The 27,787-nt window shown below is 39.0% G+C and overlaps 1 protein-coding gene across 2 annotated transcripts; it reads left to right on the plus strand.

Annotated features, from left to right (window-relative positions):
* The first annotated feature begins 482 nt into the window (after window positions 1-482).
* Window positions 483-27,787, plus strand: LOC117527748 (cytochrome P450 2K1-like). Of its 2 annotated transcripts, XM_034190217.1 has the most exons (9): window positions 483-857; window positions 956-1,118; window positions 1,492-1,641; window positions 5,667-5,827; window positions 20,346-20,525; window positions 20,598-20,739; window positions 24,554-24,738; window positions 24,837-24,978; window positions 27,422-27,787. In XM_034190217.1, the coding sequence occupies exons 1-9, from the start codon at window positions 651-653 to the stop codon at window positions 27,607-27,609; spliced, it is 1,518 nt and encodes a 505-aa protein (XP_034046108.1). In that variant the 5' UTR covers window positions 483-650; the 3' UTR covers window positions 27,610-27,787. The 2 variants fall into 2 exon arrangements, with proteins under 2 accessions (XP_034046108.1, XP_034046109.1); XM_034190218.1 differs by lacking the exon at window positions 20,346-20,525.

The raw sequence follows: 27,787 nt of genomic DNA on the forward strand, positions 1-27,787 counted from the left end.
GAAAATTGGCCAGATTTCTAGAAATGAGAGCTGCTCCATCCAAAGTGGGATGGATGCCGTCTCTCCTAACAAGACCAGGTTTTCCGCAGAAGCTTTGCCAATTATCTATGAAGCCCACCTCATTTTTTGCCAGTGCCATCCTAAACTGAATTATTTTGGGTGAACTGACATGGCATTACAAAAAACATTCATGTTGCTCAATTCATTATCATGTTTGTGCTGTGCATTGGTCTGTAAGTCTATAAAGTACCTGGATTTTGTTTATTTCACTTTAAGATATTTTTATTAAAAAAAAACACAACATAGACAATCATTTTTGTTGGCATATGCCAATGAAGCAATAAATCATATTTTAATGCCCAAACACTCACACATTGGTGCTACGTACTCTGTGTTCAGTAGCCGTCATCACATGCATGTTGACACTTGAACAAAACTGGAGGAGAAGCAACAAGGAACTGAACTGCCCACCTTCTGGTGAACAAAGACACAGCTGCTGCTGCTTCCTGTGATTTATGCAAACGGGTCATGTTACATCCTGGGAAAACAGGCTCTTGTACTTGAAGTACAACATGAAGGATTATATTTGATACGACTGAAAGCACAAATGTCACTGCATTTGGACTCTGAACAATTGATGACAAAACAAGATGGCTCTTTTTGAGGATTATTTTTCCTTCATTGATCTATGTCCAACCACCGTTTTGTTAACTACGACTTTCCTGCTTTTTCTCTGCCTTGCCTACAGTAGTTTTGCATCTCACACAGGGAATGAGCCTCCAGGACCGAGACGTCTGCCTCTGCTTGGCAACCTGCTGCAGATTGATCTCAAGAGACCCCACAACACCCTGTGTGAGGTGAGTTTGTTGGCTTGTAAAGGGTGTTGAATCCAAAATGTTGCAATTTCTTTGAATACCCACTTCGCGTGTGATGTAGTTGACTTTTTTCTGTGCAGTTTTCAAAGAAATATGGATCTGTGTTCACTGTGTATTTTGGACCCACTAAAGTGGTGGTCCTAGCTGGGTATAAGACGGTCAAAGAGGCTCTTGTCAACTATTCAGAGGAATTTGGAGATCGAATGATCGCCACGATTTTTGATGATGTCCATGAAGGTCATGGTATGAGCTTCCATTTTCCTAACCGTCAATATACAGGGTGAATTCAAAAACACTCCTTGGTTTCAAATATTTATAATATCAAAAGTCACATGAAGAATTTTACAATTTTGAGGAAGAATCTGCAAAAGAGAAAAAAAAAAATTTGACGAGTTTCTGCAACTGTTGATACCAAAATTGTAAAATTATTCATGTGACTTTTGATATTATACATATTTGAAACCAAGGAGTGTTTTTGTGTATGTTAAAATTCAGATGTTTAAACCTAACAAAGGCAGTAAGTAAGAAATCATTTTGATTTCCACCTAGTTTTATGGTGTCAATGTTGTGCATCTACATGCACTAAATGTGACGGTTTCATGGTGATGTGTTCCAGGTATTGTATTTGCAAATGGAGATTCCTGGAAAGAGATGAGGCGTTTTGGTCTTTCTTCCCTGAAAGAATGTGGGATGGGCGGAAAAGGAGCTGAGAAGATGATCATAGAAGAGTGCCACCATCTCATCGAAATGATTAAAAACTATAAAGGTTTGGAGTTGAAAGTTTCCAGCAAGTTACTATAAATTGCTTCTTTCATTGCATTTTGGAGCCTTAAGAGTAAGAATTGAATTCCTCACAGTTATGTTGCATTAAATAAGCAACTTTAGAATTTTAAATACCTGAGGATGCCACCTGCTTTCTAACAGCAGGAACTTAAAAATGTATCCTATTGATCCTAACCCATATATATATATATATATATATATATAATGTACCAAGATGAGGGATGACCTCTGTCTTAATTGGACACCGATGAACAACGGCTTTGTTTCAGTTTTACTATTTATTATACTAATTCAGAGGCTGAAATTCATGTAACATTAATATGACCTGAATTTTGAGGCTAACCAAATATGGATAATTATTTCCTGTTCTGTTACTATTACAACAAAAGGAAGTGAGATGAACAAAAAATAAATTCAAATTTAAGATTTAAAATAAGGAAACAAACAAAACATATTTATTATATAATGTTCAGCCTAAAAGAATTTGATATTATAGGTCCAGTTGAGGAAAAAACCCAGCATCTTACTTGATCATCAGTGCTTATCTCTCCTGGGTAGCTGGGTCTGGTCAGGCGCTGGGACGTAGGTTCAGCAATCTGGTTCAGAATGGGAGACCGTGCTGCAGGCTGTCTGGCGCCCAAGGTCACAATTTAGAACTAGAAATTGGGGGGGGACAAAGAAGCCCACAGCCTGGGAGTCTGGGGGCCGCTTTAGGCCCCCAGAAGCCAATGGTTTCTAGATAAGCTCAGATGCATTCTGAGCATCCAGAACAGTAATTTTAATGTTTTGAGAAGACCATAAAGTGGACACCATCTGATTTATGCAATTTGAAACTGTGGATATAAGTACTTTATTCTGAGAATAGCCAGCATTGATTTTATTAACATCCTGGTGTAAATAAGGTATCACCACATGTGTAGAACTCAAAAAGAATGATAGGTTGAGTTTTCATTAAAAAAAACAACTGCAATGTGGTAAAATGTATTCATAAATATGAAAGAACAGGCTCTTAATAATTATTAACTATCACATACTGTATTTTTTTTCTCAAGATTTGTTTTTGCATAAGTTTGAAAAAACAACAGATCATAAGTTTAGGATAAATTACTTATCATGAATTTAATTTTCCAAGTGGCACTAATGACAACACTCATACTGAACATAATTTCGCTTGCATAGACTGATTTTGGAGTTCAAGCAATAATTGCAGATAGGCTTTCTGAGGTCCCAGATAGCTTTTCTGATTTCCTTTTCTAACTTTCAGAATTTAGTAAATTAGCATATGGTCCATTGATACTTATGTGTAGACACTAGTCCCTAGAGGCAACTATTTTTGGTTTCAAATTTGGGCAAATGCAGTCCAGAAAATTCTGAATGTGACAAACAAGAAACAGGTGTTGTAAACAAGTCAATGCTGCTAAAAATACTATTAAAGAATAGTTTAAAGATACTAAAGATACTATTCTGACATGGTTTTGCACATAAGACTGACATGGTTTGCACATAAGACTGGCATAGCATGTTTCAAGTGCACACATATATATCAGAAGGTGGGGGGGACATACCATATTCTGTCCCCCCTGGTTGAAAAGGTGGGGGGGACATGTTCCCCCTATCCCCCACCAAATTGCGCCCATGCTGGTGCCACATTGCAGTGAATCACCTCCTGGTTCAGCCTCATCACCAGCTTATCGTCATCTGCAAAGATCGACCCCAAAAGGGAAGTTTCTCTGAGTTAATCAAAATTGGGTTGCGGGAGCAACAGCTCCAGTAGCGGACCTCCCCCCCAAAAAACTTTTAAAATTTTTTCTTTTCTTTTTTTTTCTTTTTTTTTGCAAATTAATTTTTTTTTTTTTTTTTTGGCACTACACAAAGGAAAACTTGACACTTAAAAATTACATTTTTTATTTGGAGACTGTATCTAGAAGTTGCCTGACAAGTGAACAGTTAACTTGAGAAAATGACTATCAAAAGTTAAAAAAAGGCAAGAAAAAGCTGAGGAAAAAAAAAACAGCAAGAAAAGGCTGAGGAAAAAAAACAGAAAAGGGATGGGCCAAAAATGGGAGAGGGCATCCTTTGTTTCCTCAAAAGCTTCAGCCCCATTCATATGGGGTTGACAAGCTGGATTTCTTTCTAGCCAGATAGGATTCAGAGCTGTTTTTCAAATCCAGCTCCTCCAACACACATGTCCAAACTCATTCCAGCTAAAGCTGAAACAGATGTCGGTGGAAGTGAGTGAGGGAGTGTGTACATGTGGACGTGATGGCATGGGTGTGTGTGTGTGTGTGTGTGTGTGTGTGTGTGAGATGTGGACGTGGGAGCGCCAGTGTGTGTCCAGCACATGGAAGGGAACACACCTGGAAGACATTCTTGGCAAGAAGATGCCACAGAGAACAAAAGGTTGTGTGCTGTCTTCACCGTTGCAGCTGTACTGAACGCTGTCACAATGGAGAGGACATAGTGAGGAAGTTTGATGTCAGGATCCTCAAGCTGGCTGGTTTCTTGTCACTTTTGCGTTCTGACCTCGGTGTATCTTGCTCAAATCGAAGAAGCAATAAGGCTGAAATCACATTTGCGTCATTGACATTCAGGGAAAAAAAAACAACCCACGTATCTGGCTCTGCCCGAATCCTACTCAGGGATGGCAAACCAGAGTGTGAATGGGACATTGCCAACTTCCTATAGGCTCTGCCCGCCTTCCAGTTCTGATTAGTATTAGTGAGAAAGAAATGCTTGAGGGGAAAAAAACTGAAAACAAAAATGATTACACTTCCTATTTGACTTTATCATTTAAAGCGCATATTTCAAGTTCAGTTTATTTCATTTATATAGCAGCAAATGAATCACAACAAGCTGCCTCAAGGCAGTTCAGGCAAGTATGGGGTAACCTTACCAACCCCTAGAGAAACCACACAGGCAACAGTGTTAAGGGAAAACTCCCTCAGATATTGAGGAAGAAACCTCAAGCAGACAAGACTCAGAGGGGGGTGAACCACTGCTTAGACCATTCTAACAATTACAAGGCTTTGCAAAGTTTTACTAAGCTGAATTAACACAAGAAAGAAAAACAAACATAATAATATAAAAAATAAGTCCACATAGGCATCAGCACCACAGGCAGGGGTTGTCCACGCCGTCAGTGGGCCTGCCCCTGCGACAGGATCACTTTCAAATTCAGACTGCAGCATGCAGCACCCGCCTCAGGTCTTCCACCTCATAGTCCATACAGGCCCTTCAGTTCGGATCCGTAAATCTCTGGTAAATGAAATGTCAAAGTGAGCTGACTATTTAAAATACATCAGGAATTATGAAAATATTTTTGGTGCCATATCCCCTGAGAAATTAAACCATAAACATGGGGAATTTAGCTTGATTTCACCTGTTGCTTTGAAATTTTCAGATGTGATTAAAAAATGACAAAATCATGTGTAGTAGTAGTAATTTATATTTATATTGGGCTTTTCCAGGTATCAAAGCACAAAAGAAAGTAAACTCCAGTGATTAAAAAGAAAACACCAACAATAAAATACATTACAACTATGTGCAAAAAATCCCAAATTGGAGCAGATTAAAAAATAAATAAATCTAATGTGCTTACGTTTTTATTGTACTGTTTCCAAGACGGGCCCAGGAATCTGGGTTCATCTAATATTTGTGTCCAAACTGTCAAATAACATCCAGTATATTGTCCAATGCATTTTTATTTGCCCATCTTATTTGTTTTTGGAATTTAAAAGTCCTTATGTTAAGTAACAGCACACTCTGTATTGTGCACCTGTGCTATCATGAGTTCCTGTCAATTGTTAATCCAACCCCCTGTTTTTAAGTTCCATATACAGAAAAACGTGTTATTCTCCAGTGTGCCTTATGTGTTTCTACTAATGTGTTTAACTGGAATACTGATAGATATAATAAAAACAAATGTTTCCCTTTTGTGCACTGAATTCTACCCCAGAAAAGAGTCTCACGTCTTAATCGAGTGTTTGAGTTGTCCTTTCTGTTTTACAGGGGAAGCATTTGATATAAAATGGCCCATGAATTACGCATCTTCCAACATCATCTGCTCCATTATGTTTGGAAGCAGATTTGACTACAATGACCCCGTGTTTAAAGAAACTGTGTGGGTATCAACTGACAATTTAAAGCATGTTGGCACCGCAGAAATCCAGGTAAACATAACATTTACTTTTTGGTTTTATTCCACTGGGACACATGGATACTCTTTCCCCCTCGAACCTCTTAAGCCCTAGGGCCTATTTCACTAAAATCATATACCCATACATTATGATTTATTTCTCAGCTTGTACAAGGTCAAAAATGCAAAACTTTGGATCAGCTAAAAGACAGGTCCTAGGGGATGTTGTGGATGCAAAAAAAATTGAAAGTAAATAATACTGAGGGGTTTTTTACCCAAAAAATGAATTCCGATTTTTTTTTTTTTTATCTTTGCTTGGCGTTTGAGCTGTGGTTAGTTGATATGTGACTGAAGTGGATACTTTTGTAGAGGAGACTTCATTTGACATTTTGACGTACAATAAGTGTATGTTGGTGTCAGCATTATAAGCGTTCAAATGTTCCAAAAACGGGGCAAGTCCCCAAATTTGGGTACTCTCTGGTTTAAGAGGCTGAGATGGAAAATTATACAGAATATTTATCCTTGGTGTGCATGATTTCAGACGTTACTTCAGTCAGTTGTGGAACTCTGGCTTGCCTGAGCAGATCTGGGGTGGCTCTGCATGTTGATTTAGCACAGGATCTACACTGAAATACCTTACATACACTGAAATACACTGAGGACCTTACGAAATACAGACCTGAATAGACAATCAAATATAACATCTGTTGGTAATTGGACCAACAAAAAATCAGATCAAACATGGAAACAGAGGATAAAATATATGACATAGACACTAATATTGATGAAAGTATATTTGACTTAAAAACGATTGGTTGTGAGTATTATACAGTAGAACAGCTGAATAGTGAAAAAATTGCAGAAGATACCCTGTCACTCATACATATAAACAGTCGAAGCTTGTATTGTAAAATGTCACAAATAAAAGATTATTTAAATCAGTTTAAAAATAGATTTAGTATTGTTGCAATCACTGAATCTTGGCTTAAAGATGATCTCATGGATGAAGTTCAAATGGAGGGATATGAGCTGTATTTTGTAAACAGAAGATATAAAAAAGGCGGTGGTATTGCTCTGTATACAAAAACAGATCTGATGTGTACAATTGTTGAAGAAATGACAATTATGAATGATGTCATAGAAATTGTAACAGTGGAACTTGTACATGAAACATCTAAGAATATTTTAGTTAGTTGTGTATACAGAGCACCAGATTCTTGTGTTGTGAAATTTACAGATAAAATAATTGAATTATTCCATCAAATTAAAAACAAAACGCTTTTTATGTGTGGGGACTTTAATATTAACATAGAAAGCTCCAGCTGCCAAAGATTAAGTGATTTTGTGAATACAATGTATAGTTTGGGGTTATTCCCCTTGATAACAAAACCAACCAGAATTACATCGCAAAGTGCAACGGTAATTGATAATATATTTACAAACAGAACAGATGAAATTATCAAGAATGGGATCTTCATGACAGATATTAGCGACCATTTACCAATTTTTTCAATATTTAAATATAAAAATAGGTACAACAAAAAAACTGATATAAACTTTAAAAGAGATAAGTCAGTAAAAGCCTTAGAGGCATTAAAATATGACCTTAAAAATCAAAACTGGGAAGAAGTTTATGTCAGTGATGTTAATGTAGCATATAACTCATTTATGAAAATATTGATGAAATCATACAATAAAAATTGTAAATTAATTGAAATTAGTAAGAAAAGAGTAAATAAACCATGGCTGACAAAGGGAATAAAAAATGCTTGTGCAAAGAAAAACTATTTATACAGGTGCTTTTTAAAATTGCAAACAAAGGAATCAGAACATAAATACAAAAAATATAAAAATAAACTATTAACAATAATTAGGAAACAAAAAAAAGATTATTACAGTGAAAAACTAAATAAGAGTAAAGATAATATGAAGGTAACATGGGGAATTATAAAAAGTGTGATTGATCAATCAATCAATCAATCAATCAATTTTTTTTATATAGCGCCAAATCACAACAAACAGTTGCCCCAAGGCGCTTTATATTGTAAGGCAAGGCCATACAATAATTATGTAAAACCCCAACGGTCAAAACGACCCCCTGTGAGCAAGCACTTGGCGACAGTGGGAAGGAAAAACTCCCTTTTAACAGGAAGAAACCTCCAACAGAACCAGGCTCAGGGAGGGGCAGTCTTCTGCTGGGACTGGTTGGGGCTGAGGGAGAGAACCAGGAAAAAGACATGCTGTGGAGGGGAGCAGAGATCGATCACTAATGATTAAATGCAGAGTGGTGCATACAGAACAAAAAGAGAAAGAAACAGTGCATCATGGGAACCCCCCAGCAGTCTACGTCTATAGCAGCATAACTAAGGGATGGTTCAGGGTCACCTGATCCAGCCCTAACTATAAGCTTTAGCAAAAAGGAAAGTTTTAAGCCTAATCTTAAAAGTAGAGAGGGTGTCTGTCTCCCTGATCTGAATTGGGAGCTGGTTCCACAGGAGAGGAGCCTGAAAGCTGAAAGCTCTGCCTCCCATTCTACTCTTACAAACCCTAGGAACTACAAGTAAGCCTGCAGTCTGAGAGCGAAGAGCTCTATTGGGGTGATATGGTACTACGAGGTCCCTAAGATAAGATGGGACCTGATTATTCAAAACCTTATAAGTAAGAAGAAGAATTTTAAATTCTATTCTAGAATTAACAGGAAGCCAATGAAGAGAGGCCAATATGGGTGAGATATGCTCTCTCCTTCTAGTCCCCGTCAGTACTCTAGCTGCAGCATTTTGAATTAACTGAAGGCTTTTTAGGGAACTTTTAGGACAACCTGATAATAATGAATTACAATAGTCCAGCCTAGAGGAAATAAATGCATGAATTAGTTTTTCAGCATCACTCTGAGACAAGACCTTTCTGATTTTAGAGATATTGCGTAAATGCAAAAAAGCAGTCCTACATATTTGTTTAATATGCGCTTTGAATGACATATCCTGATCAAAAATGACTCCAAGATTTCTCACAGTATTACTAGAGGTCAGGGTAATGCCATCCAGAGTAAGGATCTGGTTAGACACCATGTTTCTAAGATTTGTGGGGCCAAGTACAATAACTTCAGTTTTATCTGAGTTTAAAAGCAGGAAATTAGAGGTCATCCATGTCTTTATGTCTGTAAGACAATCCTGCAGTTTAGCTAATTGGTGTGTGTCCTCTGGCTTCATGGATAGATAAAGCTGGGTATCATCTGCGTAACAATGAAAATTTAAGCAATACCGTCTAATAATACTGCCTAAGGGAAGCATGTATAAAGTGAATAAAATTGGTCCTAGCACAGAACCTTGTGGAACTCCATAATTAACTTTAGTCTGTGAAGAAGATTCCCCATTTACATGAACAAATTGTAATCTATTAGACAAATATGATTCAAACCACCGCAGCGCAGTGCCTTTAATACCTATGACATGCTCTAATCTCTGTAATAAAATTTTATGGTCAACAGTATCAAAAGCAGCACTGAGGTCTAACAGAACAAGCACAGAGATGAGTCCACTGTCCGAGGCCATAAGAAGATCATTTGTAACCTTCACTAATGCTGTTTCTGTACTATGATGAATTCTAAAACCTGACTGAAACTCTTCAAATAGACCATTCCTCTGCAGATGATCAGTTAGCTGTTTTACAACTACCCTTTCAAGAATTTTTGAGAGAAAAGGAAGGTTGGAGATTGGCCTATAATTAGCTAAGATAGCTGGGTCAAGTGATGGCTTTTTAAGTAATGGTTTAATTACTGCCACCTTAAAAGCCTGTGGTACATAGCCAACTAACAAAGATAGATTGATCATATTTAAGATCAAAGCATTAAATAATGGTAGGGCTTCCTTGAGCAGCCTGGTAGGAATGGGGTCTAATAAACATGTTGATGGTTTGGATGAAGTAACTAATGAAAATAACTCAGACAGAACAATCGGAGAGAAAGAGTCTAACCAAATACCGGCATCACTGAAAGCAGACAAAGATAATGATACGTCTTTGGGATGGTTATGAGTAATTTTTTCTCTAATAGTTAAAATTTTGTTAGCAAAGAAAGTCATGAAGTCATTACTAGTTAAAGTTAATGGAATACTCAGCTCAATAGAGCTCTGACTCTTTGTCAGCCTGGCTACAGTGCTGAAAAGAAACCTGGGGTTGTTCTTATTTTCTTCAATTAGTGATGAGTAGAAAGATGTCCTAGCTTTACGGAGGGCTTTTTTTATAGAGCAACAGACTCTTTTTCCAGGCTAAGTGAAGATCTTCTAAATTAGTGAGACGCCATTTCCTCTCCAACTTACGGGTTATCTGCTTTAAGCTACGAGTTTGTGAGTTATACCACGGAGTCAGGCACTTCTGATTTAAAGCTCTCTTTTTCAGAGGAGCTACAGCATCCAAAGTTGTCTTCAATGAGGATGTAAAACTATTGACGAGATACTCTATCTCCCTTACAGAGTTTAGGTAGCTACTCTGCCCTGTGTTAGTATATGGCATTAGAGAACATAAAGAAGGAATCATATCCTTAAACCTAGTTACAGCGCTTTCTGAAAGACTTCTAGTGTAATGAAACTTATTCCCCACTGCTGCGTAGTCCATCAGAGTAAATGTAAATGTTATTAAGAAATGATCAGACAGAAGGGAGTTTTCAGGGAATACTGTTAAGTCTTCTATTTCCATACCATAAGTCAGAACAAGATCTAAGATATGATTAAAGTGGTGGGTGGACTCATTTACTTTTTGAGCAAAGCCAATAGAGTGTAATAATAGATTAAATGCAGTGTTGAGGCTGTCATTCTCAGCATCTGTGTGGATGTTAAAATCGCCCACTATAATTATCTTATCTGAGCTAAGCACTAAGTCAGACAAAAGGTCTGAAAATTCACAGAGAAACTCACAGTAACGACCAGGTGGACGATAGATAATAACAAATAAAACTGTTTTTTGGGACTTCCAATTTGGATGGACAAGACTAAGAGACAAGCTTTCAAATGAATTAAAGCTCTGTCTGGGTTTTTGATTAATTAATAAGCTGGAATGGAAGATTGCTGCTAATCCTCCGCCCCGGCCCGTGCTACGAGCATTCTGACAGTTAGTGTGACTCGGGGGTGTTGACTCATTTAAACTAACATATTCATCCTGCTGTAACCAGGTTTCTGTTAGGCAGAATAAATCAATATGTTGATCAATTATTATATCATTTACTAACAGGGACTTAGAAGAGAGAGACCTAATGTTTAATAGACCACATTTAACTGTTTTAGTCTGTGGTGCAGTTGAAGGTGCTATATTATTTTTTCTTTTTGAATTTTTATGCTTAAATAGATTTTTGCTGGTTATTGGTAGTCTGGGAGCAGGCACCGTCTCTATGGGGATGGGGTAATGAGGGGATGGCAGGGGGAGAGAAGCTGCAGAGAGGTGTGTAAGACTACAACTCTGCTTCCTGGTCCCAACCCTGGATAGTCACGGTTTGGAGGATTTAAGAAAATTGGCCAGATTTCTAGAAATGAGAGCTGCTCCATCCAAAGTGGGATGGATGCCGTCTCTCCTAACAAGACCAGGTTTTCCCCAGAAGCTTTGCCAATTATCTATGAAGCCCACCTCATTTTTTGGACACCACCAAAAAATAGTTGGTGGTGTCCAAAAATAGTTTCGTTCCATCACATTGATAGTGATGGAACGAAAGAAACTATTCCAAATTACTTTGTTAAGGAAAATAAAGAGATATATGATATAAAAGAAGTTGCAAATGGGTTTAATGATTATTTTTCAAATGTAGGGTCAAGTCTGGTGGGAAATAAACCAATAATAGAAGATAAATTATGTACATTGGTAAATACGGTCAATAGTATTTTCCTGGACAATGTGGAAAAAGATGAAATAAGAAATATTGTAAAAAACTGTGTAAGCAAAAGATCAACTGACCATGAAGATTTAGACATGATGACTGTAAAAAGTATAATAGAAATTGTTATTGAACCATTTACTTATATTTGTAATCTGTCTCTGTCAACTGGGGTTTTTCCAGATGAAATGAAAATTGCTAAGGTAGTCCCATTATATAAAAATGGAGACAAACATAATTTTTCTAATTACAGGCCAGTATCATTGCTTCCACAGTTTTCTAAAATTATGGAAAAAGTTTTTGTAACAAGATTGGATAAATTTATTGAGAAACATCATATTTTAAATAATGCTCAGTATGGATTCAGAACAAAACATTCGACAGCTATGGCAATTATGGAACTAATAGAGAAAATATCAACAACAATAGATAATAAGGATTATTTTGTAAGTATTTTTATTGACCTGAAAAAGGCTTTTGATGTTATAGACCACTCAAGATTGCTCCACAAGTTACAACAATATGGAATAAGAGGTGTTGCACATCAGTGGGTAAAAAGCTACTTAGAAAATAGAAAACAGTTTGTTCAGATAAATAATACCAAATCAGAATTGTGTAACATTATTTATGGAGTACCACAAGGATCGGTACTTGGACCCAAACTGTTTATTTTGTATATCAATGATTTTGTGAATGTATCCAATGTGCTTGGCAGCATTTTATTTGCTGATGATACAACGCTGTTTTACTCTGGATCAGATATACAGGAAGTAGCACAAGTGATAAATACAGAGTTGGAAAAAGTTAAACATTGGTTTGATATAAACAGATTGTCACTAAATATTAATAAGACAAATTTCATATTGTTTAATGATAGAGTGAAAGAAAATAATGTGTCATTACAAATAGATGGAATGGATATACAAAGGGTAAAAGAAATGAAATTTTTAGGAGTCATGATTGATGAAGATCTTACATGGAAGTCACACATAAATTACATAAAAGGAAAAATAGCGAAAGCCATTGCTGTTTTGCATAAAGTAAAATATTCATTAAATAGTTATGGTTTATTAACATTGTACAATTCATTGATTGTCCCATATTTAACTTACTGTGTAGAAATCTGGGGATCAGCATATACAACCTATATACAACCTTTATTTATTTTGCAGAAAAGAGCTTTAAAAGTGATTAGTAACAGTGGTTTTAGAGATCCATCTAATCCATTGTTTATTAAGTATAGGGTACTTAAATTTCATGATTTAGTTGATTTGAAAATATTACAAACGATGTACCAAGTTAATAAAAATACTTTACCAACAAACATTCAAAATATGTTTGAAAAAAGAGTAAGTAGTTATAAATTGAAAGGAATAGAAGTCTTTAAAAAACCAAGATTTAGAACCAAAGTAAAGGAAAGGAGTATTGCAGTAAATGGTGTCAAATTATGGAACAATCTTAATAAAGAAATTAAAGAATTAAGGTTGCTTAAATTATTTAAAAAACATATTAAATTAGATGTATTAAGTAAGTATGAAACTATGAAGTAAGTCAGTGGGCTGCAAGAAAGTAAAAAAAAAAGAAAAAGTAAACTGTTAATAATGTTTGGAGTGTCTTAAGTTTAAATATAACCTGTCAGTGATGTAATCTATTAATTAATGGTCATAATTATGAAATGGGTCAGTGGTATGTGACAAGTTAAAGAAATGCAATCTGTTAAATAATGTTGACTATGATGCTGTATATTGAAAGATTGTATTGTTAAAAGGGGCAGAAATCATAAGACTTGTTCTTCTTTCTGCTCCTTTTCATTCTGGTATTGTGGTGCTTTTGTTTTTTGCTTTTCTGTTTTTCTTTTAAATGAATGAAATAAATATTAAAAAAATACCCTTCCTGATGCAACTCCACATTACACGGACAATTGGTAGGGCAGTCTTGAACTGGGAACGTTCTACAATTAATACAAGCACACTTTGCTGCTTGGCCACCATCCCTGCCCACAATGTTACTTCAGGCAATAATGTGTTAAACTAGTGGTGGTTGTGGGTGGGAGGAACTTGCAATAAAATTTTAATTATTTTGAGTAATGCTGGATCATTGTCAAGGCTGCTTGATGCTATATAGCATCAATCTTGTCTGACCCATGAGGCCCATAAGGCTGGTGCTCATCTTCAGTTTCCTGCAGTGTGAAGAAGAGTCCAAAGCTCCCCATGGATGGGACAGTAGTCCGAGCTTTGTGGTCTGTGGAAAATGCAGATGAATTGTCCAAGGAAGGTAGCATGAAGAGTGCTCACATGGAATCAAACCCAGTTCTTCAGTTTGGTGTGTCCACCTCCTTACTCCATCAGCTGTCATTCACTCGCAAACCTGGTTTCACACAGAACTGCAGCACTGATGTTGCACCTTACATGACTAGAGCTGGTCTCCTCTCAGGTCAATCTGCTGAGGGATTGTTGGCGTGTGCACACATTCAATGTCCCATTGATGAGTGGTGTCACCTTTGTGCTCTTGCTATTCTTTCTACGTACCACTGGAGTAGGAAACCCACCAGCTGTGATAAGCTCCCCAGGGTGAGATGAAGCAGGCAATTTTGAGAACACCTTTTCTAGCCCCTTCTTCAGACAAAGGAGGTGGGCAGTGCAATCCAAGTTTTATGGTGTAAAACCTGTGTCAAATCAACATGCAGACACACCTTGGATCTGCTCTTGTGACCTCTAATGAAAACAAGAGAGCAACCAAAGGGACCAATTTTATTCACTTTATACATGCTTCCCTTAGGCAGTATTATTAGACAGCATTGCTTAAATTTTCATTGTTACGCAGATGATACCCAGCTTTATCTATCCATGAAGCCAGAGGACACACACCAATTAGCTAAACTGCAGGATTGTCTTACAGACATAAAGACATGGATGACCTCTAATTTCCTGCTTTTAAACTCAGATAAAACTGAAGTTATTGTACTTGGCCCCACAAATCTTAGAAACATGGTGTCTAACCAGATCCTTACTGTGGATGGCATTACCCTGACCTCTAGTAATACTGTGAGAAATCTTGGAGTCATTTTTGATCAGGATATGTCATTCAAAGCGCATATTAAACAAATATGTAGGACTGCTTTTTTGCATTTACGCAATATCTCTAAAATCAGAAAGGTCTTGTCTCAGAGTGATGCTGAAAAACAAATTCATGCATTTATTTCCTCTAGGCTGGACTATTGTAATTCATTATTATCAGGTTGTCCTAAAAGTTCCCTAAAAAGCCTTCAGTTAATTCAAAATGCTGCAGCTAGAGTACTGACGGGGACTAGAAGGAGAGAGCATATCTCACCCATATTGGCCTCTCTTCATTGGCTTCCTGTTAATTCTAGAATAGAATTTAAAATTCTTCTTCTTACTTATAAGGTTTTGAATAATCAGGTCCCATCTTATCTTAGGGACCTCGTAGTACCATATCACCCCAATAGAGCGCTTCGCTCTCAGACTGCAGGCTTACTTGTAGTTCCTAGGGTTTGTAAGAGTAGAATGGGAGGCAGAGCCTTCAGCTTTCAGGCTCCTCTCCTGTGGAACCAGCTCCCAATTCAGATCAGGGAGACAGACACCCTCTCTACTTTTAAGATTAGGCTTAGGGGGGTTCCCATGATGCACTGTTTCTTTCTTTTTTTGCTCCGTATGCATCACTCTGCATTTAATCATTAGTGATCGATCTCTGCCCCCCTTCTCGCATGTCTTTTTCCTGGTTCTTTCCCTCAGCCCCAACCAGTCTCAGCAGAAGACTGCCCCTCCCTGAGCCTGGTTCTGCTGGAGGTTTCTTCCTGTTAAAAGGGAGTTTTTCCTTCCCACTGTAGCCAAGTGCTTGCTCACAGGGGGTCGTTTTTGACCGTTGGGGTTTTACATAATTATTGTATGGCCTTGCCTTACAATATAAAGCACCTTGGGGCAACTGTTTGTTGTGATTTGGCGCTATATAAAAAAATTGATTGATTGATTGATTGATGTACCTAACCTTTTTATATAGTCCAAGCACAAATGTTCTGAGAATGTTTGGCCTAACGTTCTCAAAACATTTGTGCAAATGTTACTATCAAATGTTCTGGGAACCAAAAAGAAACGTTCCAGGAACTTTACAGTTAACATTCTGGTAACATTTGACAAATATTCTTATAATGCTTTGGGAACACTTTGGGGACACAACTCCACTTTGCATGGACAATGGGCATGGGTGCACATGAATAGGGAGCCTTCTGTTTCGGAAGCAAGTGCACTTGACCACCATGCTACCCATGCTAAAGCCACTTACATTTGACTTATGCCAGGAGGTCAGCTCTGGAACCATATACTGGTGTTCTAATCACAACATCTAGGGCACCACAAGACCGCCTTGGATCCTGGATAGCAACTATTGAATCAGACAACCGGTGCATCTCCACCTCATGAATGGATGCATCAATCTGCCATGCCCAGGTGATATGTCGGCATCACCTAGACTTTTTCATGTTGCTGGGGCCCTCAATACTGAGGCACTTGGGTGCTGGATCATGCCAAAAGAAAGGCTCCACATGGTCAAGTGATACTCCTTTTGAGTCTCACTAAGTGACTTCATTCATTCCAGCAGTACCCAAGGATCCGCTGAAGAGATGTGTACTCAAGACATCCCCTTATCACCCTCAGTTGATGGTTGGCACCAAAGTCTCACACACAAAATACCTTTGTCCAACAATCTCATGACTCTGTAAGCTGTTCACGGGCATCTCTTGATGCAGAGGACTCAAAGAGAATAACTGTTTAGATAAGTGAATCTCTCTTTAAGTTCAAAAATCTTTATGGTCAAGGGTGCCATTCAGCCCAAGGCACATCACAAGAGTTAGGTCTTACCTTACTCAGCCCTGATCAAGTACATTGGCAACAGTGCTCAGGAAAAAGTCCCTTAGGCATTTCTTATGATAGAAAGAAACCTCAAGCCATCACTAAGCATCAGGGAGAGCACCACTTTCAGTACTTTCAGAGGACAATTGAAAGCTTAGTTACTGGCAAATCAGACATGCAACTATCTAGCCTAAAACACAGTTCAACTGTGGAGGCACCATTCGAGTTTCTTTTTCAGGTATATGTACACAATACCCTTGTGCATTTTATTTTTACCTCCGCCAAGGAGGTTATGTTTTCGGTCAAGTTTGTTTGTTTGTCTGTCTGTCTGTCAGCAGGATAACTCAAAACGTTCTGAACGGATTTTGATCAAATTTTGTGGAGTGGTTGGAAATGACAAGAGGAACAAGTGATTAAATTTTAGTGGTGATCCGGCCCGATGCTAACGTGTTAGCGTGTCTATGGCATTTTCTATGTTAAAAGTTAGCATTAAGCAGTTGCAGCTGTCATCACGTTCGGGTGCATTTGTTTTCAAATTGTAATATTTCTTAAATTTATTTTTGTTTATATATTAATAATCTAATGATTATTATATACAATTTTAGAGAAAGAGACAAAAAGAAATAGATCACTGTGCCAAGGAGGGAATCTCTTTAGGGTCAGTGACCCTATGGCCTTGTTTAGAGAAGTGTTTCATAAATGTTAAAAAATTCATATATTTGCAGTTTAGGTGAATAATAAATTGAATTTTGTCTCTTATTTGTTTTTGTCTATAAGCACATGCAATATCAATATCAGTGCTCAGATGACAGTAGCTTCTGGGAAAGGTGCAAGTTGCAATAAACTGTGATGCCAAGCGCTAAGGATACATGCTATCCAGTCACAGCAGATGAAACTTTTTTTACTGAGCAAACATCATTGTTAGACTTTTTTAGGTTTTTAGGTTCAATGATTCCACGGCGTGTAGATGTTATGGCGTCAGTGACCCCATGGCCTTGGCGGAAGTTTGCACTCTCTGAGTGCTTCTAGTTTTATTAATGGTTTAGCAGTCTTTACACAATAAACTTGTGTATGACACCCTGTGCAATATTTACACTTGTGCATGTGCAAATGAGTGTATTGGGCATCATGTAATACAACCTAGTAGTGTAATGTGCAATTACAACCAGGCACTGAAGCACTTTGCACTTAGCACTTCAATCAATTTCAATCAATTTTTTTTATATATATTGTCACTTGTCACAGTACTTTTAATACAGTACTTTTGCACCGCAACACCCATCATGAAACTCTTTTGGTTCCTCCACCTGTCGGCTACTTGTTATCTGCCAATTATTGTTACTTTGAATTGGAAATATTTGTATGTATATTCTGTTTTAATTGTTTTTCTGTCATGATTAATTTATTTTGGTATGCTGTGTGGTCTTAGTCTGTTTCTATGTTACTTGGACTACGGATGGAAATTATCATCTTGCTATAATCTTGCATATTTACATGTAACTATATTCATTAATATACACTGTGCCATTTCAAATAAATAAATAAATAAATATATATATAGATAGATAGATAGATAGAATCACCCCCCAGAAAGGGGAGGTGATGGTCTAGTGGTTAAGTGGTGGGCTTGAAACCAGAGGATCCTCTGTTCAAACCCCCATCAGGCTGGAAAATCACTAAGGACGCTTGCACAAGGTCCTTAATCCCCAAGTTGCTCCCAGTACATATGAGGTCTGTTAGAAAAGTATCCGACCTTATTATTTTTTTCAAAAACCATATGGATTTGAATCACGTGTGATTACATCAGACATGCTTGAACCCTCGTGGGCATGCAAGAGTTTTTTCACGCCTGTCGGTTACGTCATTCGCCTGTGGGCAGTCTTTGAGTGAGGAGTCGCCCACCCTCTCGTCGTTTTTTCATTGTTTAGGAATGGCTCAGAGACTGCTGCTTTGTTTGATCAAAATTTTTTCAAAAACTGTACGGCACAACTGAGTGGACACCATTCGATAAATTCAGCTGGTTTTCGGTAAAAATTTTAACGGCTGATGAGAGATTTTGGTCTGGTAGTGTCGCTTTATGGACGGCCCACGGTGCCTGACGGTGATCTGCGCTTCGAGGCGGCAGCGTCTCACCGTTTCAAGTTGAAAACTTCCACATTTCAGGCTCTGTTGACCCAGTAAGTCGTCAGAGAACAGAGAACTTTCAGAAGAAGTCGGCATGAGGAGTTTATTCGGACATTCCATTGTTAACGGACATTTTGTAATGAAAGAACGTGCAGGCAGAGTCGCATGTCGGGTCGGACCTGACCGCGGGGGGTCGCGACAGGAAAAACACCTCTGTTGGAAACCTTAACGGGCAAGTTGGAACATGCCCAAGCTGTTAAACAATTTCTGTTACTCACTTGTTGAAAGCCATCAAAAGCCGCCTGAATTTTACAAATGGTTTTCAACACGGAGGTGTTTTTCCTGTCACGGCGCACACAGATTCGCCGAGTCGTCACGGAAACGACTCGGCGAATTTGCGCACACATCTTTCATTACAAAATGTCCTTAAACAGTGGAATGTCCGCATAAAGTCCTCATGCCGGCCTCTTCTGAATCTTCTCTGTTCTCTCACGACGTCCTGGGTGAATTAAGCCTTAAATTAGGATGATTTCAGGTCGAAACAGGCCGACGACGGCGCCTGGAAGCGCTGCGCAACGTCCCGCTCCGTGGGAAGTCCTTACAGCGACAGAAACACCCCATAATTTCTCATCAGCCGTTAAACTTTTCACCGAAAACCAGCTAAATTTCTCGAATAGTGTCCACTCGGATATTCCTCACAGGTCCAGAAAAAATTTTGATAAAGCAACGCGCGCGGTCTCGAGCAGCGTGTGAAACAAAGGAATTCAGCCGAGAGGGCTGAACCACATCTCACTCAAGGCCTGCCTAGAGGGAAATGACGTCACCGACGCGTGAAAAAACTCACGCATGCGCACGAGGGTTCAAGCATGATTGGTGTAATCGCACGTCATTCAAATCCATATAGTTAAAAAAAAAATAAAAGTGTCGGTTTCTTATCTAATAGACCTCGTAGTGAGCACCTTGCATGGCAGCACCCTGACATCGGTGTGTGTGTGAGAATGTAAGGCATCAATGTAAAGTGCTCTGAGCTTTTTATTCAGATGGAAAAATGCTATATAAATGCAGTCCAGACTCGGTCAAAAGCACAACAAAGAACTGCCAAACATGTAGAGACAGAAATGTTGCAACTCAGCAACCGTATTCATAGTCCAGCGATCACAAGGACTGGTACAAAAGATATCCAAATGGTGTAGAGCAAAGTCTCTGTACATGGACTTCAATTGGTGAGTCATGTACAAATGCCAGATCCTTCATTAAAGGGAACATTTCTCTTTTTTTTTGTCCACAAGATACTTGCTTCTGCAGCACAGTCTGAATTTTTACAGTTTCGTGTAGATCTCACGTCCTGATCATGAGATGATTGGGTGGATGCATTGGTGGACCATCTGATGGATCTATGATGCTCTTTATGAATAAATGTACATGTTCAGTTTTAATTTTGTCATTCTTCTTCTTTTCTGTTTATTTGATAGGGACAGAACAAAAAGCATTGCTACAATAACCGATGCCATGTTCATAGGGCATATAGCTAATAGCTAATTCGCAGACCTGGTCCCTAGAACATAAAAGGACACTTACACAATCATAAACAACACATGATAGTAGCAATATCACAATACAATAAAACACTATAAAATATGGCTAATGTCTACAGATTTGATTTAAGTTAAGCCATTGTCTTACCATTGTCTACCGCTATCCAACAGCTTTATAACATGTTTCCATGGTTGGGCAGTTTGATCAGCAAACGGAAGGTGGTATTACAAAATGTTGAGAAGATTCTTGCCACCATGAATAGTTCAATCCAGAATCTGAAAGCAACATTTAATGCTGATGAATGCAGGGGGCTGGTGGACTGTTTCTTGACCCGTCAACAGAAAGATGAGGTATGGAAAAACATCTGTTCTGTCAAAATGCTGGCCATCTCTGTTCCGTTACCTGTGATTATTTTGCTTTAGGAATCTCATGTCGTGGGCTCTCATTACCACGAGAAGAACTTCACTTTCACAGTGACCAACCTGTTTGCTGCTGGTTCTGATACTACAGCAATTACACTCAGATGGGCTTTGCTGTTTATGGTGAAATATCCACATATACAGGGTAAGGACTGACTCAAGAGTTTACATATTTCTTTAGCTGAGTAATGTTTCTGTGTAGGCTCTCAGTTGTCCAGGTGGTTTCCATAGTGGAGAAGCTTGAATCTTCGACTGGACTGGGTTGCTTGACGCAAGGATGTTTTGCTTCAAATCGCAGAAGCTTCCTCAGCTAAAATTCTTGCTCTGGTAGTCTGACTTCTGTCTTGACTCTTGTAGAGAAGAATAAACAGAAGCCAACAAAAGCTGGAGTTTTTTAAACCTAACCAGACCCCTCCTACCGAGAAGCCGACTGCTATAGGCTAGTGACTAAACAATTGCTCTAATTGGCACCTATTGTGCTCTAGTTAGCACCCTCCTAATGACAGGGCAGCTGTCCCTCCTAATGATAGGACGGAAGCCTCTCCTGATGGCTCCCTTGACGAACAGAGCAATGTAGTGTATTCTATCAGATGTCAGGAAAACTGTAATGAACACTACATAGGTGAGACTAAGCAACCTTTACACAAAAGGCTATACCAGCACTGCAGAGAGGGCGCAAATGGACCTCAGTCTGCAGTTCATCTCCACCTGAAAGACACTAACCACACGTTTGAGGACAAGGAAGTTAAAATCTTAGCCAGAGAGAAGAAATAGTTTGAGAGAGGTGTCAAGGAAGCATTCTATGTGAAACAGTTGAAACCCAGCCTTAACCAGGGAGGGGGTCTGAGACACGCTTTGTCCCCTGTTTACAATGGGGTACTCAGGTCAAAGCAGTTTCAGCCTTTTGTTCATGGTAATGTGTCATTCACGTCATCAGGAGAGTCGTCAAGGGAGCCATCAGGAGAGGCTTCCGTCCCATCATTAGGAGGGACAGCTGCCCTGTCATTAGGAGGGTGCTAACTAGAGCACAATAGGTGCTAATTAGAGCTATTATTTAGTCACTAGCCTATAGCAGTCGGCCTCTCGGTAGGAGGGGTCTGGTTAGGTTTTAAAAACTCCAGCTTTTGTTGGCTTCTGTTTATTCTTCTCTACAAGAGTCAAGACAGAAGTCAGACTACCAGAGCAAGAATTTTAGCTGAGGAAGCTTCTGCGATTTGAAGCGAAACGTCCTCGCGTCAAGCAACCCAGTCCAGTTGAAGATTCAAGCTTCTCTACTTTAGCTGAGTAAGACAGGAATTTAAGGAAGGGATGAAGATTCATCCCATCCAGTCCATGGCTGATGCTGAGACCCTGATTCATGTATTTGTCTCTTCTAGATTGGACGACTGCAATGTTCTATTTTCTGGTTTACCGTAGTCCAGCATTAGGGGTCTCCAGTTTTTTTTCAAAATGCTGCTGCCAGACTTTTGACACGAAGCAGAAAGTTCGACCACATTACACCCATTTTGGCATCCCTTCACTGGTTTCCTGTCCCTGTTCCTAACCTATAGATTTATGCATGGACTGGCACCTCCCTACCTAGCTGACCTAATTAAACCCTACATACCCGCCCGGGCTCTGCGTTCTCAGGGTGTAGGACTACTTTATGTCCCTAGGGTGAATAAATAGTTTGTGGGTCACAGAGCTTTCTCTTATCGTGCCCCTGTTCTGTGGAATGCTCTGCCTGCAACAATAAAAAGTCAGATTCTGTAAACACTTTCAAGTCCAGACTTAAGATGCACTTATTTTCCCTTTTGTATGGCTAGCATACTGGCATAGTATCTTACTATGCTTTTTACCATTTTTAATTTCATTTATTAGTAAAGAGAGGTCGCAGCCTCAACCTTATCTAAAGTCTGGGTCTTTTAGTGAAGCTTAGGGCTAGTGGCTGGCGATCACTTTAGTATTTCGGCCACATGGGTGCGGTGTTGGATTATTTTCTTTTTTCTTTGTTGGACTATTTTCTCTTTTCTTTCTTTGTATGTTTTGTTAATTGCTTGGATCCATGTGTGCCAAAATAAATTCAGTTCAGTATTTCTTGTTTTTCTTGTTGCTTAATGCTGACATATTATACTGTATTGGTTGTTTTTCTGATGCCTGATTGTTATTTTTCTCTCTGAGGTGCAGCTGCATCCAGAGATGGTGTGGTGTCTTCTTCTGCAAGCCTCCCATCCTGTGCACCGGAATGGAAGCCCAAAATTTCCTGTACATTTGTTTTGTTTTCCTGCTTTTAAACTCAGATAAAACTGAAGTTATTGTACTTGGCACCACAAATCTTAGAAGCATGGTGTCTAACCAGATCGTTACTCTGGATGGCATTTCCCTGATCTCTGGTAATACTGTGAGAAATCTTGGAGTTATTTTTGATCAGGATATGTCATTCAAAGCGCATATTAAACAAATATGTAGGACTGCCTTTTTGCATTTACGCAATATCTCTAAAATCAGAAAGGTCTTGTCTCAGAGTGATGCTGAAAAACTAATTCATGCATTTATTTCCTCTAGGCTGGACTATTGTAATTCATTATTATCAGGTTGTCCTAAAAGTTCCCTAAAAAGCCTTCAGTTGGTTCAGAATGCTGCAGCTAGAGTACTGACGGGGACTAGCAGGAGAGAGCATATCTCACCCGTGTTGGCCTCTCTTCATTGGCTTCCTGTTAATTCTAGAATAGAATTTAAAATTCTTCTTCTTACTTATAAGGTTTTGAATAATCAGGTCCCATCTTATCTTAGGGACCTCGTAGTACCATATTACCCCATTAGAGCGCTTCGCTCTCAGACTGCGGGCTTACTTGTGGTTCCTAGGGTTTGTAAGAGTAGAATGGGAGGCAGAGCCTTCAGCTTTCAGGCTCCTCTCCTGTGGAACCAGCTCCCAATTCAGATCAGGGAGACAGATACCCTCTCTACTTTTAAGATTAGGCTTAAAACTTTCCTTTTCGCTAAGGCTTATAGTTAGGGCTGGATCGGGTGACCCTGGACCATCCCTTGGTTATGTTGCTTTAGACGTAGACTGTGGGGGGTTCCCATGATGCACTGTTTCTTTCTTTTTTTGCTCCGTATGCATCACTCTGCATTTAATCATTAGTGATCGATCTCTGCCCCCCTTCTCGGCATGTCTTTTTCCTGGTTCTTTCCCTCAGCCCCAACCAGTCTCAGCAGAAGACTGCCCCTCCCTGAGCCTGGTTCTGCTGGAGGTTTCTTCCTGTTAAAAGGGAGTTTTTCCTTCCCACTGTGGCCAAGTGCTTGCTCATAGGGGGTCGTTTTGACCGTTGGGGTTTTTCATGGTTATTGTATGGCCTTGCCTTGCAATATGGAGCGCCTTGGGGCAACTGTTTGTTGCGATTTGGCGCTATATAAGAAAAAAGTTGATTGAAGTTGATTGATTGATTGTAAATTGTCGGTAGCATGGCCCAAGCAGAGGGTCACTCCTTTGAGTCTGGTCTGCTTGAGGTTTCTTCAGGAGAGGTTAGACCTTACTTGTGTGAAGCGCCTTGAGGCAACTTTGATGTGATTTGGCGCTAAATGAAAATAAATTGATAAAACACTTTCCCGACATGCAGACATATTTCTGGTGACAGTCCAGCAAGTAATTGAAAGAATGGATTTTGGTCGTAATCCAGGACAATGGCAAACCCAGACATTAACTTCTCAAATGCTGCAACCAGGGTATCAACTGATTTTGCAAAGATCACTGTGCAGTAATGATGCTGTTTCTTCAGCATCTTGAGGTGCTGCACCAGCCAGGTGGATGGGTTATGTTGTCAAAGGTAATGTGCTCACAGACGTAATCTTTTGTGTGCATGGAAAAAAAAAATCTTCAATCCATGTAAAACAGAAACAAAAACACATTTTGCATTTCTCTATTTGAGTATGTGTTTCTTGTCACATGCAGGTAAATGGTATTAACTTTGAATTTTCAGACCAGGTCCATGAAGAGTTGAGCCGTGTTATTGGAAACCGCCAAGTCAGTGGAGATGACAGGAAACTGCTGCCGTACACCAATGCTGTCATTCACGAGACCCAGAGGTTTGCGGACATTCTACCAATTGCTCTTCCTCATCAAACAGCAAGTGACGTAACCTTCCAGGGGTATCTTATTAAAAAGGTACATTGTTAGTTTGTATCTGAAGATGTTCTATTTAATTTTGTCTTCATGTGATGGCTTGAAGCAGTTATTTCAGGTGTTAAACTTTTTCTGCACAGGGGACGACTGTTTTTCCTTTACTGACTTCTGTCCTCTTTGACAAGAATGAATGGGAGAGTCCACACACTTTCAATCCTTCTCGATTCCTGGACGAAGAGGGAAAATTCATCAAAAGGAATGCTTTCATGCCATTTTCTGCAGGTAAAAATGTGTTTAAATATGTTTGTGTGTATATAGTAGTGTTCAGAATAATAGTAGTGCTATGTGACTAAAAAGATTTATCCAGGTTTTGAGTATATTTCTTATTGTTACATGGGAAACAAGGTACCAGTAGATTCTCACAAATCCAACAAGACCAAGCATTCATGATATGCACACTCTTAAGGCTATGAAACTGGGCTATTAGTAAAAAAAAAAGTAGAAAAGCGGGTGTTCACAATAATAGCAGTGTGGCATTCAGTCAGTGAGTTTGTTAATTTTGTGGAACAAACAGGTGTGAATCAGGTGTCCCCTATTTAAGTATGAAGCTAGCACCTGTTGAACATGCTTTTCTCTTTGAAAGCCTGAGGAAAATGGGACGTTCAAGGCATTGTTCAGAAGAACAGCGTAGTTTGATTAAAAAGTTGATTGGAGAGGGGAAAACATATACGTAGGTGCAAAATATTATAGGCTGTTCATCTACAATGATCTCCAATGCTTTAAAATGGAAAAAAAAAAAAAAAAACAGAGACGCGTGGAAGAATGTTACGGTGGGGCGTAGGGACAGACTAAATTGAACCCCAGTAGCAGGTCAGTCAGACAAGCGGCAGATGATCAAGAACAGCAGTTTATTAATTCACAAGAGATATGAACTGAAGAATTGTCTTTTGGTGCGAGGTGAGTTCAGCACAGGAGCCTGCTTTATCAAAAGGGTGAGTTCAGCACCAACAGAGTTCAAACTTAGCAGTGTTCATTCTTCCAGGGAGGCAAGTGTCAACACAAACAGAACTGAACTTGAATCTTCTTCATAACTGGAGTGTAAACTGAGGAGGCTGTCTTCAGAGGCAGAAATCAACTCAGGAATCTTCTTATCAAAAGTGACAAACAAACTGGAGAACCTGCTTCAAAGTCAACCCTCAGAGTATGCACAACAAAAGAAAGTCCTTTTCCTCTTAGGAGTGAAATACAAACTCAAAAACAAGTTTTTAACCAAAGTCTTTTCTTCTTAACCAAAAGTTCAAACCCAGAGAACAGAGTTAACTCAGAAAATCTTTTCTTCTTAGTAATGAGTTCCACTCTGGAGTGCAAAACCAAAATCATACTCACTACCAAAACTGGTAAACAGGAAACACCCTGGAAATGAAGTCATGACACTATTAGACACCACAAACATACACTCAAATGTACATAAACACAATGGACCCACAACTAAGGCCAAACAGGAGTTACTATATAATAGCCAGCCTTAATTGTTGCAGGTGGACACTCAAACAGGTGCACTTAATTAGGGACTGATGATGTGTAAAGAATTTAAGAGAACACCAGATGGCAGCAGATAGCCAGACATTGCAGAAACTGAAGGAAATAGACAGACAAAGGCAGAGACTACTACTTGACAAGATAAAGGTGAAAAGACAGATGTGATGACCTAACAAGGAGACAAGAGCTGAAAGAAGATATGAGTAGATACTTTGAGATTAACTGTGAGGACATAAGGAGATGAGTGCAAAAATAAGAGTAGATAGGAGCTGGGGACAGATGTGAGAAAAAGAGACAAAGAGGAGATAAGAGACTAAAACCCCAGCACTGAGAACCACAACAGAAGAAAATGGAAAACAACCATAAAAATGGATAGAAGAATAACCAGAATGGCAAAGGCTCACCCATTGATCAGCTCCAGGATGATCAAAGACAGTCTGGAGTTACCTGTAAGTGCTGTAACAGTTAGAAGACGCCTGTGTGAAGCTAATTTATTTGCAAGAATCCCCTGCAAAGTCCCTCTCTTAAATAAAAGACATGTGCAGAAGAGGTTACAATTTGCCAAAGAACACATCAACTGGCCTAAAGAGAAATGGAGGAATATTTTGTGGACTGATGACAGTAAAATTGTTCTTTTTGGGTCCAAGGGCCGCAGACAGTTTGTGAGACGACCTCCAAACTCTGAATTCAAGCCACAGTTCACAGAGAAGACAGTGAAGCATGGTGGTGCAAGCATCATCATATAGGCATGTTTCTCCTACTATGGTGTCAGGCCTATATACCGCATATCAGGTATCATGGATCAGTTTGGATATGTCAAAATACTTGACGAGGTCATGTTGCCTTATGCTGAAGAGGACATGCCCTTGAAATGGGTGTTTCAACAAGACAATGACCCCAAGCACACTAGTAAATGAGCAAAATCTTGGTTCCAAACCAACAAAATGAATGCCTCGCAGATGTGGAGAAGTCATGAAAAACTGTGGTCATACAACTAAATACTAGTTTAGTGATTCACAGGATTGCTAAAAAAGCAGTTTGAACATAATAGTTTTGAGTTTGTAGCATCAACAGCAGATGCTACTATTATTGTGAACACCCCCTTACATACATACTACTGTATGTATGTAGAGGTAAATAAAATAGTATTTCCACATACTTCCATTTCAACATTTTCTTGCTGTAGGTCAAAGAGTGTGCCTGGGTGTAAGCCTGGCCAGGATGGAGCTCTTCCTTTTCTTCTCCAGCCTTCTCCAGCACTTCAAATTCTCTCCTCCACCTGGAGTTACAGAGGATGAAGTGGACCTGACTCCTTCTGTAGGCTTTACTGTTGGCCCTTCACCATATGAGCTGTGTGCCACCATGCGCATGTAAATGAATTAAAGATCAAAGCACAGGACACTTGTGGTGTTTGTTGAATGCAGTTGATTTTTGCTACATTTCTTCTGGCATATTCACAACTAACATCCCATATGTGACCTGGATCATTTATGCTGCACAATGGAGCTAACCTAATCAACCCTGGATATATATTGCTTTTTAATTAAAGAGG

The sequence above is a fragment of the Thalassophryne amazonica genome, chromosome 16, assembly GCF_902500255.1.
Source record: "Thalassophryne amazonica chromosome 16, fThaAma1.1, whole genome shotgun sequence".
Taxonomy (NCBI): Eukaryota; Metazoa; Chordata; class Actinopteri; order Batrachoidiformes; family Batrachoididae; genus Thalassophryne; species Thalassophryne amazonica.